At 38.8% G+C, this 13,680-nt stretch overlaps 1 protein-coding gene across 2 annotated transcripts in view; it reads right to left on the bottom strand.

Moving 5' to 3' along the window:
- MSH3 (mutS homolog 3) overlaps positions 1 to 13,680 on the bottom strand; it is a 183,549-nt gene that overhangs the window by 94,540 nt on the left and 75,329 nt on the right. For both annotated transcript variants that reach the window (XM_036847244.1, XM_036847245.1), the window contains exon 13: positions 1,380 to 1,512. In XM_036847244.1, coding sequence (XP_036703139.1) covers positions 1,380 to 1,512 — 133 coding nt within the window. The remainder of the gene's footprint in view (positions 1 to 1,379; positions 1,513 to 13,680) is intronic.

Below are 13,680 nucleotides of genomic sequence, written 5' to 3'. Positions count from 1 at the left end.
AAATGGTTTGACATCCATTCTGTAACCTCAAAAGAGTCAACCATAAGACTTTCAACTACCAGGGCAGCCTCTACTATTGGCAGCAAAACAACAACACAGTGCACCAAGCAATGGTACAACAGATGCCGCCAACCCCATAACCAATGCACACATCTTTTCCCTAGGGATTAGTATTTCCCAATTTCAACTTGTTCTTTCTTTTCAAATGTAGCCGAAGCATATGGAACAGTTACGTAAGGCCTCTTGGGCACTGCAAGTATTCTTGGAAGCAGTAGTTATTATTCTAGTAAAACTTTGTGGGGGAAAAGGCCTAAAAAAAGTAGACTCATGAAAAATTGGTCACAACTAAAGTTTGGGCACATAAAAATTGTTCTACAGTAAAATTATTAAATTGGCAAGGGTTTACATTTGGGCAAAAAATAAAATTTGCTTACGTAGGGACAACCAGGGAAAAAAATGCAATGGTATTCAAAACCGCTACTACATCAAAAATAGTAATGTCCAAAAATGTAAGCCACTAAAACCCAATCAAGGACCCTCATTTGAATATGAATTCTGGCACTTAGTAACAAGTTACTAACCCTCTTCTAGCATCATCATTTAGTCAAGGTAATGCAAGCTGTTGTAGCATTATATAAAGACAGCAATATACATAATTTCCCACCAGTAAGAAGGTGCTAAACCTTCTTAACCTCACCAAGTTTTTTTTTACAAGGAACAAAGAGTCTAATGTATGTGAGTGACTTCTGCAGTAGGTAAGACACTATAAAAAGTTTATTAACAATTATAAATATAACTGATAATTTTTTTAAATTGTAGGCATATTTTGAAGATAAAGCAAATTATTTCTCTAACAAACCTCACTTGTTACTGTTATGACTTAAACTGTAAAGCTTAAGTGATGAAAATCAAAGTAATGCTTTTTACCTACCCTCAATATCCAAACTTGTCTGCATATTAATACCACCACAAATATTTCACTAGCAGATTTTTCCTTTGGTTAAGTCAAATAAGAAGTTGTTCTGAGGTCAAAAGAAATAAGGCATCTCTTTCTAAAAGTAGATGGTCTAAGTAAATTTCCTATTTTATGATGGTCCATACTTTGAGGTTGAAACAGGAGAACATCCTGTATTATAACAGAAGGGCCTCTATGCATTGCTATAGTTAACAAAAGTGGGCAAACTTTACTTTTTACAATGCAAAAATTGGAATAATCTCAGTTTGTGCAATTAAAATCTCTAAGGATTCTCTCATGTTATCTGCAAGATTTTACAAAATAAAATAAAAATAAAGCTCTGAGATGTTTCCCATTAGCACCTGGTGTCCTCAAGCTGAAGAACATTATCAGTTTTAAAAGGTTTGATTTCTATCACACTTACTTTTTTGTGATAAATGCTAGAGAGTCCTCTTTCGATGTCAGGCAATTTACGTAGATGATTTTCTATCTGGCCAAACACACTGGATTCTGAATGGAGAACTTCAGATACAGCATCAAGTCGAGCATTTATCTCCCTGTGAGAACAGAGTAATGGCAATTATCAGATATGTTAGGAACTCAGACTGCAGACATTTCCCACTCTAATGCCCAGCACTGTGAGAGCAGCTACTCAGAAAAGAACAAAGGAGACTCTTCCTCCATACCTCTGGCCCTTCTCTGCCCCTTATCACTGAAATCAAAGAGCAGGTACCACACAAGGAAAGTCATTAACTAGATGGCTAGTCATTAACTAGTCAGCAGAGACTGGTTCCTTAAGTTTTCCTTCCTCCAGAGCAAACACACAGACTACACTTCCCAGCCTCCCCTGCAGTGAGGTATGGCCGTGTACCCAAGTTCTAGTCAGTGAAATGTGTGTAGGAATGATTATGCCACTTTTAGCCCTGGCCATAAAACCTCCTGTGATCTTTCACATTCACTCTTTCCCCCTTTGCCAACTGGATGTTGAGTCCAGGGCAATTCTGTGAGCCCCTCACCTGCTGACTCCATCAGCATGGGTGTGTGAGTAGAGCAGAAAACCCTCCACTCCCACATCTGCTACCAAATGAACGTTTCATTAGCAAAAAATAAACTTGTATTGTATTTAAACCACTGAGATTGAAAATTTACTTGCTACCATTGTTTGTATTACCTGGCTAATAAAATGGGTCTACAGTGGGCAAATGCATTTCCTACTCTGACTGAAAGGACAGACCACCTCAATCAAAAAGCAATTCATTCACCTAACCAACTTTTTTGAGAGAATACTTGGTGGTGGTGGTTGAATTGATCAAGTGTTTGACTGAAATGGGACTAGGCACACTGAGCCTGGGCAAAGACTGGGAGCAGCAATAGAAAGTGCAGAGGATGGGATTTCCCTGGTGGTCCAGTGGTTAAGACTCCACACTTCCACTGCAGGGGGCACGGGTTTCGATCCCTGGTCAGGGAACTAAGATCCCGCATGCCGTACAGCACACGAAAAAAAAAACAAAAAGGAAAGTGCAGAGGAAAAACATCAGGAGACATGGGAGGCCAGGGCTGCAGGATTTTATGAATGGCTACACCCAAAGTGATGGGCCATTTGGGGAGAAATGGTGAGACTCTGTCAACTCAACATGGAAACCTGACTAAATGTGTCCTAAATGAGATAAGGCCCATCCAGCACCTATACACGTCAAAGGCCTACACTAGGTATGATGGCCATATGTGAAAAGACTGAAATAAGTAAACATATCTAGTAGAAAACGGGCCTTTAGTAAATACTTTTTGGATCAATGAATGAACAAACAAGCAAGCAAATGAAAGAATGAACTGACATTTGGGGGGAAATGGGGCCATCAGCTGTTGAATACACATCTATCAAAGTTCTGTTGATATCATGTACACATGTGAAGGGCAAACCTTATATCAGAATCCTGCCTAGATAACTATTAAATTGAGTATTTCACAATTAACTGAGTGCTTTTTTTTTTTTTTTTTATAGCTACTTTATTTTTTTATTTATTTATTTATTTATTTATTTTTTGGCTGTGTTGGGTCTTCAGTTCGCGCGAGGGCTTTCTCCAGTTGCGGCAAGTGGGGGCCACTCCTCATCGCGGTGCGGGGACCGCTCTTCATCGCGGTGCGCGGGCCTTTCACCATCGCGGCCCCTTCCCGTTGCGGGGCACAGGCTCCAGACGCGCAGGCTCTAACTGAGTGCTTTTATCTTTGTTATCCTTATAACTATCCTGTGAAGTCATGCCTGTTCACAAAACAGATACTAACTTCAGGTCTCATTTTTTAAAAAAATATTTATTTATTTGGCTGCACCGGGTCTTAGTTGCAGCATGCGGGATCTTTAGTTCCCTGACCAGGGATCAAACCCGGGCCCACTGCATTGGGAGCCCAGAGTCTTAACCACTGGACCACCAGGGAAGTCCCCAGGTCTCATTTTTGTTCCATTTTTTCTCTGGCTTATCCTCCGCTATGTAGAACAGGCTCCGCTATGTAGAACAGGTTTAGCATGACAAAGTAGAACAAGCCAGAGCTTTGTAGACACATAGGCTGACTCTTCCATTCTCAATGGGATGGCCTCTTAAATCTATTCAGTTCTTTCCATGTCTACTGCCACTACCCTAGTCTAAGTAAAAATCATTTCTCACAAAGAGAAATGTTCTACCAAATCAGGCTCCTAACTTGCCACCCCATGTGCTTCTGTCCCTTTTTCCAATCCATTCTCCACACTGTAGCCCGAGTGGTCTTCCTAGAACCCAAACCTGTTCATGCCATACCTCTGCCTTAAGCTCATCAATGACCTGTCATTAATCTTAGATTCAAATCCAGAATCCTTAACTGACCTATAAGACAACTGATCCCTGCTTACCTCGCAAGTCTCATCTCAGATCACCTGTCACTCTCTTCCTTTCACTCTAAGTTCCAGCTGGACTGAATTTCTCCCAACATCTCGGTCACTCCAAGTTCTCTGACATCAGGGCTTTATCATCTGCTCCTCACTCTGCCTTGAAGACTCCTTTCCCCTTTCCTACTGCCTACCAGCTTCCACTCTGGCAAACTCCTTCTCACTCTCCCTCTGAAAGGGCTTTCTAGACTCACTAGACTAGATTTCATCCTTTGCCATCCTTTTCCATACAACCCTCTGTTTTCTTTCCATAGTGGAACTTACAAGTGTATTTACTTCTCTACTATCTTTACCGCTAGACAGTAAGCTTGGTGAGAATGGGGATCATTTCTTCAGTCCCATAGTTCTGAGATCACGATACGTGCTCAATAAGTAGCTGTTGAATTTGATTCAACTGAATTTCAAAGACTACATATAAAGTAAATCAAGATGAGGTGAAAAAATAAAAAATTAAATTTTCTTTGCATAAGATTGTTAGGGTAAAACATTGATTTATTTTATCACAACGTTTACCCCAAATGCTATACAAATATAAAGTTTTATTTTAATAACTCACTCCTGCACAAATGAAAGATGACACCAATTGAAATAGACTAAGTTGATGCTGCAGATGGTATGAGGACAGATAAAATAATGCCATCTGTGAATGTATAAAAGACAGCCAGATAGCTACTCCCTCAAAAATTATAAAGGTTGTCTGAAATATGGAAAGATAAAAGCAAAAGAGGCTAATAAAAACCTAAATCATATTTATGAAGTCTTCCAAAAGACTTTTAAAAAAGTACTTTCTTGGAAAATAGAAAGGTAGTAGCTTTTTTTAGCCTTGTGACAGCCCAGAAAAAAGCCTGTTCACTATGAATCACTTTCACATTAACCCAGCCTTCACTTGTTAGGGAGGTAACAGCTCAGAGGTTAAGAATTTGGGCTGAAAACGTAAATGACCTCAGTTCAAATCCAGACTCTTCCATTTACCAGTAATTTAGACTTGCCCTATTTTCTCCATCTATAAAATGGAAATAATAATGGTCCCTAACTCATAGAGTTGTTACAAGAATTCAATGAAATAATACGTATTAAGCACTTAGCACAGTGCCTAGTACATAGTAACTACTCAATACATGTTAGCTGTTACCACCATTATTATTACAGAGATCTTTATTTGGTTATGAAATTTGTTTGGTAGGCATCACAGAGAACAGCTCAGGGAAGGGAGAAACAGCACCCAAAACATAAGCTTGGAAATAACTATGTGTAGACAAGCCTTTAGGCATAGATATGCAAAAAGGTGTTTTGTGCAAAGTGAACAGGAAAGGATTACACAAGGAAAGCTAGTTCTGGCATCTCAAGTGCTACATCTGACTGGTAGTAGTGACCTGAAGTACTGTGCTAAGATTGGTTAGTAGGTACATTGAGAAAGAATGCCATAACCAACTACAGATGTCTAACACGGGCAGGGAGAGGGGGAGACGGGGAGAGGGTATGAGGCACTGTTTACCACCATGAATTTCTCATCACTGGGGCAGCTATACTTCCACTTTTATCTCCTATAAGCAGATCAGAATGCAAATCAATAAAAAATGACTTCTAATCAAGTTTTTTAAATAAAATGGTGTATCTTAGAACTGTTCTTTAATTAGCAGGTATAAGACTTTCTAAATAACTGTAATAAAATAATAGGTCAGACCACCGGAACAGAAAACAATTATTTTGGTGCAGTCAATGACAGAGATCAACAAAACAGGAAATAGCACTGTCAATTAAATGAGGATAAAGATATTATTCCAAGATGCCCTATGGTATTCTACAATTGATCTTACCACATGATACATTCTAAGCAAATGAAAAGAGGACACCTGAGTCTTTCATTTCATTCCATATGACAAAAAACAATGAATTTGAGGTCCTGGGGATGACAAATATTCTTCTTTACCACCAAAGATCCAACGAGTAAATGTGTCGCTGGAGTCCTTCACGTTTGAAAATGAACTGAGTGATGACGTTAATATCTGTTGTATGTGGCTGTCACTCAGAAACACAGTGTATCACCTATAGCTACTGCCATAGTAAGGACATGTGATCAGTCTGTACCTGCTGGTTGCTATTTGTGGAGATGCCTCTATAATTCTAACAACAGGTTATTTGGGGAGGAAAGAAATAAACTACTTGGAAGAGGTTTTTTGTTGTTGTTGTTTGTTCTGATTTTTTACTGAAAGGTTAGCTCTAAAGACAGATGATATAAAATGAGTAAATTAAATTCAGACATTAACACATTACTCATGCGATACGGCTAAACCAACTACCTAAACAACATTCTGGTAGAAACATGAATCATAGGCCTTCTCCTAAGGCCTAACCATCATTATTTGAATCCACCTAGCTTTGCCTTTCACATACACTATTCACTCATTCATTCAATGAACAATTACTGAGTGCTTATAAAGCACCAATTGCAAAAATAGAAGATGGAGAGTAAAAGTGTGATAGTAGGAGCTAGAAAGGTAAGCAGGGACCTGGTCATGTGAGTAATGCAAGCCACACAGGAGCTATGACTTTATCCTGAGAGCAAGGGGAGTCAGTGGCTAATGTTGACAAGGACATAAGAACAGTGGCAGGAAGACTGGTTAGAAGGCCGTTTCAGTAATCCAGCAGAGTGACATTGATGATGTGAACCCAAGTAGAGGATATAGCAATGGAAAGAGCACATAGTTTCAAGAGATATTAAAGAGGTAAAACAAACAGGAGTTGTGACTGATTAGATAAAGGAGGGAGGGAGAGAGGAGGAAGAAGGAGTAACTTGGGTAATGAGATGCAATGGGATGCCATCCGCAAATATCACGCTCAAACCCTTACAGATCATGAAAGAAAGAGTTTATTTTATTTATGAAATTACATTCTAAAGAGCTATTCTCAATATTTACTTTGTTGCAAATTGTAAATCACCCAAGTTTTTAAGGATTTTTAGTACTCATGTTCAGATGAGGCATCATTTTACCAAGAGACAATTCACCCTTTTCAGAATATTAAATAGAATAATTTTCTGACAGCTACCTTCCATTATTGGTTCAGGCCACAAATCTGAGTCTTTGAAAAGAGCATGACTATGATTTCTGTTTTTGATGATAATGGGAATGGGTATTTTCAGACCATCCCTCCCACTGAGGACAATTCAAAAAGCCAAACAAAATATAAAACACGTTCATGAAAGCATCAAAGGACTAACAAAATGATAAGGAAAAACTATACTAAAATCTAAAAGAAAGCAAGAACCCAAAGAAATAATCCAGCAGTCAAAACCACTTTTGCACTAAAAAGATATGCCAGAAGAATCTGCTGTAAAAATGAGCTGGCCTCACAGTAAGGGTAAACTTGTAGACTAGGTGAGCATCATTTGGATAAACTGAAACATGTCAAGCATTGAACTTGAATTAAGATGTCCCAGACTGGAAGTATCACTGAGAATCTGGCAGAAGCAAATGAAAATCTTCTTTGGGAAAAGACACCTTCATCTTAGCTCTCATGTTATTTATTTACTTATTTATTTATTTTTATTGGCGTATAGTTGATTTACCATATTGTGTTAGTTTCAGATGTAGAGCAAAGTGATTCATTTTTTTCAGATTATATTCCATTATAAGTTATTATAAGATATTGAATATAATTCCCTTTGCTATACAGTTTATCTATTTTTATGTATAGTAGTTTGTATCTGTTAATCTCATACTCCTAATTTGTCCCTCCCTCCCTCCCTCCCCTTCCCCTTTGGTAAACATAAGTTTGTTTTCTGTGTCTGTGAGTCTGTTTCTGTTTTATATATAGATTCATTTGTATTATCTTTAGATTCCACATATAAGTGATACCATATAGTATTTGTCTTTCTCTGACTTTCACTAAGTATAATATTCTCTAGGTCCAATCATATTGCTGCAAATGGCATTATTTCACTCTTTTTTATGGCTGAGTAATATTCCATTGCATATATATACACCACATCTTCTTAAGCCAATTGTCTGATGATGGGCACTTGGGTTGTTTCCATGTCTTGGCTATTGTAAATAGTGCTGCTCTCTCACTTTATTCTTAAAAATAAAATTTCTAAATAATATACCCAGCATTCAAGCATAAAAAGAAACGAGATGAGTAAGAATCAATAGAAACAACAGACAATAGGAAGAGACATACAAACTACCAAGCTTTGTGGGGTGTGGGGCTGAATGATAAAAAATACTCAATAAATTCAAAAGACATTGTCAAAAGAAAGCAGATGAAGAACAGAACAGGTAGAGAAATTAGAAATCAAATCAGTTATATAATTTCCATTACTTTACAAGTGATCTTTCTTTGCTCTCTTGCTCTCTATAGGATTTTTACCTCTGATTCAGTATCGTGTGTAGTTTCATCATGATTTAGCAAAATGTGGATTTCTTGTTTATTTTCAATTGCACTTTGATTCAATTGTGCTTTCTAAATCTAAGGAGTCACATCTTTCATGAAATATGAGAAACTCTCATCTTCTATCTCTTTGAATATTGTCTCTCTTTTCCTATTCTCTCTCATTTTCTTCTACTGGAAATCTGATGAGGATTATGTTAGACTTGATTTGTCTTTCAATCTCTTCTATCTCTGATCACACTGTCTCTCTGTGCTACACTCTAGGTAATTTCTTCAGATATCATCTTGGATTTCAGATATTGCATCTATTCTGGTCTAACCCACCCACCATTTCTAAAAGTTGTATGTAGCTCTTCTTAAAAAATCAACCTGGGCTTCCCTGGTGGTGCAGTGGTTGAGAATCCGCCCGCCAATGCAGCGGATACGGATTCGAGCCCTGGTCTGGGAAGATCCCACATGCCGTGAAGCAACTAGGCCCATGAGCCACAACTACTGAGCCTGTGCGTCTGGAGCCTGTGCCCCGCAACAAGAGAGGCCGCAACAGTGAAAGGCCCGTGCACCGCGATGAAGAGTGGCCCCCGCTTGCCGCAACTGGAGAAAGCCCTCGCACAGAGACAAAGACCCAACACAGTCAAATAAATAAATAAATAAAAATTACATTAAAAAAAAAAAAAAAACACTTTATAAAAAAAAAAAAAAAATCAACCTGATCTCTTTTGATGGTATTTTTGTTCTGTGCTCATGTTTTTATTCTCTTCTGTGTTTCTTTTAACTTGGTGGTTCAATATTTATCTTTATAATCCCCTTATCTGAAGGTCTTGGGATTCTAAGTCTACTGTTTATAATTTCTGCTGACTCAACTCATGATTACTTGTTTCTCCACGTCTTTTGTAATTATGGTTTATGAGCTTACAGCAGAACTTGCTCTTTGAGATTTCTAGGAGGCCTAGATGAGAGTGTATCCCTTCAGGGAGGACCTGTGTTTGCTTTCGCTAGGAACCATAACGCACAATGGGACAATTTTAAATAAATTTCACAACTTAGAAATTGCCAGACCACAGAGATAAAACAAATTAGAATAACAAACCTGGGGCTTCCCTGGTGGCGCAGTGGTTGAGAATCTGCCTGCCAATGCAGGGGACACGGGTTCGAGCCCTGGTCTGGGAGGATCCCGCATGCCGCGGAGCAACTGGGCCCGTGAGCCACAACTACTGAGCCTGCACGTCTGGAGCCTGTGCTCCGCAACAAGAGAGGCCGCGATAGTGAGAGGCCCGCGCACCGCGATGAAGAGTGGCCCCCGTTCGCCACAGCTGGAGACAGCCCTCACGCAGAAACGGAGACCCAACACAGCCAAAAATAAATAAATAAATAAATAAGTAAAATTAAAAAAAAAAAAAAAGAATAACAAACCTGAGTGAAGGTGGGCCTGTGGTTAAGAATTCTTGGAAACTTGGCAACTATAGAACAAAGCAGAGACCAGCTAAAGGTTCCTGAATAGACTGCATCGCAAAAGATGCTGGTTAATCCATATGCAATAACAGGGCAGACATTTGGGTAAGAGGCATTTAGGGTCACTTTTTTCTTGGTGGCAGCAGTCCCCTTCCCATTCTCACTTGCATCCACAGAGCAAAGGAAAAGAGGCATGGGGTCAACACCAATCAGTCACAGCTCCCAGTTATGCTTCACCCACCACTCTTCCTTCTCATTTATGAGAAGTAGTGTGTCTCACTGGGCTGAGTAAGAGTGGAGTCACCAGTTGAACATTTGTTGGCAGGCTCATAGAACATGGGAAACCACAAAGAATAAACAGGGCCTCCTCGTGTAGTTAATTTCAGGAAGTTCCAGAGAGTTAAAATGGCATTTAGTTTTGCTAACATAAACTAAATGTTAAGTGGAGCAAATATATTATATTCTATTACTTTGTCATTTAGGCCAGGGCTATAAATTAGACATACAAATATTAATACTCTAAACATATGGGTTTACCAAAATAAAAGTCATTTAATTATTCAAGAAAATTAACTATCACTAAAATGTACTTTAGAAAATTACACAAAAATCTAGCCAAGGACTTATTTCCTAAAACCAACAATTTTCAATTTTCTTAAATATTTGTGTAATTTAAATGCCAAGAATAAACTTAGCATGCTTAATTCTCTTAAGCAGTTTTATAAAAATCTAATTTGAATTATAAAAGTATTCTTCATTTGTTCTAATTATGTTATTGAGCTATACAGTGAGTAGCAAGCATTTTATTTTAGGTATAAGAGTTTCCATCACTTGCATCTCCTTCTCCTCACTAGATTACACCTTGACCAAATTAGATTAGAAACTCCTTGAGAGTAGGAACACTGTGTCATTGACACTAAATAATACAAAATTAATAATAACTATCTGGGACTTCCCTGGTAGCACCATGGCTAAGAATCTGCCTGCCAATGCAAGGGACATGGGTTCGATCCTGGTCCGGGAAGATCCCACATGCCATGGAGCAACTAAGCCCATGCACCACAACTACTGAGCCTGCGCTCTAGAGCCTGCGAGCCACAACTACTGAGCCTGCGTGCCACAACTACTGAAGCCCGTGCGCCCAGAGTCCATGCTCCGCAGCAAAAGAAGCCAACGCAGTGAGAAGCTTATGCACCACAACAAAGAGTAGCCCCCACTCACCACAACTAGAGAAAGCTCGCAAGCAGCAACGAAGACCCAACACAGCCAAAAATAAATAAATGTTTAAAATAACTATTTTATACTACTAAGTGTTAATGTGCACTTGGTCAATCAGAACAGAAAGTTGAGCTTCCTAAATTCCCAGGACTTAGTCAAGTTAAAGTATTAAATAAAAGAGAAAGGCTGTGATCCAAGCCCAACCACATACAATAACAGTGCTCAAATGCTAATGGTTGCGTCATTCTGAGAAGGGACTCACACAAAGGCTCTACCTCCTTACCAGTGGTCCTTGAAAATTCTCCTCACGATTCTGACTACAGCTACGGGCAAAAGATAAAATACAGGCAAGTACCAGATTCAGGAGAACTGACCAGGACAGATACTGGACAACTGACATTGTGAGCACACAGCCTCCTTCCCGTCACCACTGGAAGCCCCCAGCCAGGTCATCTTATGACTGTCTTCCCATCTTTCTAAAACAAGATGTGGTGGAAAACAGATGCTCTCAAGTCTAACATGGGCTTTCCAGAGAGATGGGCTTGGGTTTGAATCTCACTTTCACCTGATTAGGATGGTGGTGAAGGGGTGGTAGCAGTGCCATTTAAAAAATTCATATATGTGTGTGTGTGTGTGTGTGTGTGTGTGTGTGTGTGTGTGTATGTATTATATTCTCTATATTATTTACTTTTTAAGAATAAAACATTGCAAACACGCATAAAACACTATCCCAGCTGTATTTCTTTCCCTTTCCTCCCTTCCTAGAAGTGACCATTTTCCTGATGTTAGTAAATATCCTTTCTACTTCTTTTTATATTTCTACCACTTATGTCTGAACCCCTAAACAACACAAATGTGTTACAAAATTCAGATAAATGGTTATTGTGCTCTATGTATTCTTTTATAACATTGTTTTTATGAGATTTATCCACATTGAAACATGTAGACTTGAGGCATTCATTTTAACTGCTATATAATATTCTAATGTATGACCAGATAACTATTTTTTCATTCCCCTACTAATAACTAGGTTGCTTCCAATTTTTTGGTATCACAAAGCCCACAGCTCTCTTCTTGACTGCACAACTGATGCCAGGAACCACAGTAATCCTTTACATGTACCATCTCATTTGGTCCTCACACCACCACTATGGGGTAGGTAATGCAATTCCCATTTTACAGGTAAAGAAACTGAGGTGTACAAAAGTTCATAACTTGACCCAAGTGACACAACTGAATGAGGGAATCAGAACTCAAGCTCAAGTGTCTCATTAACTCCAAAACTGTGCTTTCAGACATGCCCCTATGTGCTTTGCTGGATGATCTCGGTTAATGAACCTGAGTGTCAGTTTTTCTCATCTATAAAATAAAAGCAGTAACCATCTCTGAGGATAGTTGAAAGAACAGAGATAACACAGATGAAAAATGCAGCACAGTTAGACACTGGTTTCCCTTTCTGCCATTTTCTTTCCACTCATATGATCCTCTTGAGTTTTCATCTTCTGCTTCCCCCACATAGAGACTAGTTTACAGAGGAACAGACCTCACCTCTCAAGCCTCAGCACTTCCCTCTTCCCACCTTGGCTACTCTTCTTTCCTCAACTCTTAGATTTGGACGTCTGCTCCTTTCTACCAAAACATTTCCCTTTCTTTTTAAAAAAAAAAATGTTTCCTTTTCATCCCTAAAATCAATCTAACATTTGCATAAATACCTTCACCTGGACAGATACAATCCAGAATGTTTTTCAAAGGTAAGGGAGATGAAAGATTTTTCAGAATACTGTACTATAGGAGCAAAATTGCATAATGTTTGCAATTTACAAAATTCATTGTTTTTACAACCTCACTTCAGATACTGAATAAACGTGTGATACATTTAAATAATAATCAAAACACTTGTTTCCATTCCAGAGATGTGTACATTTGATCTGCCCATGCCGAGAGGAGGAAAGATATGAAATAATTGAGCCTATCTGTTATGGATTGAACTGTGTCCCCCAAAAAATATATGTTGAAGACCTCAGTGCCTCAGAATGTGACCTTACTTAGAAATAGGGTTATTGTAGATGTAATTAGTTAAGATGAGGTCATACTAGAATAGGGTAGGCCCCTAATCCAATTTGACTATATTCTTATTAAAAGAATGCCACATGAAGAGAAATGTACACAGGGAGAATACTATGTAAACATAAAGGCAGAGATAAAAGACAACACATCTCCAAGCCAAGTAACACCAAAGACTGCCAACAAACCACCAGAAGCTAGGAGAGAGACACTGAACAGATTCTCCCTCACAGGCCCACTGACATTTTGATCTTGGACTTCTAGCCTCCAGAACTGTGAGACAAATTTATGCCATTTAAGCCACCCAGTTTGCGGTACTTTGTTTCGGCGGCCATAGTAAACTAATACACTGTCTAAATCACCAATTATGTAATTCAGATTCTACAGGTATGGTCTTTAAGAGCCATATGAAAATCACGTTAACCCCAAATATCTCTAAGCAAATAAATTCTGACTCAGATGTGTTTAGAGTTATGAGCTAGACCTTTTTACATGATACTTAAAACTAGCTATGCCTGAGGTGGATGATAGCCCCTTCCTGTCACCCAGCCTGGCTTCCTTACTAAGTCACATGACTTTCTCTGATCAACTTCTATCTATTCTAATTCCACTAGGGGTTTGACAAGAATGCACGATGTCGCCACACCATTTCTTCCACTGTTAAGTACAATGTTTTCATACCTGAACA

This window comes from Balaenoptera musculus, chromosome 3, assembly GCF_009873245.2.
Source record: "Balaenoptera musculus isolate JJ_BM4_2016_0621 chromosome 3, mBalMus1.pri.v3, whole genome shotgun sequence".
NCBI lineage: Eukaryota > Metazoa > Chordata > Mammalia > Artiodactyla > Balaenopteridae > Balaenoptera > Balaenoptera musculus.
This window is presented reverse-complemented; position numbering and strand designations above follow the sequence as displayed.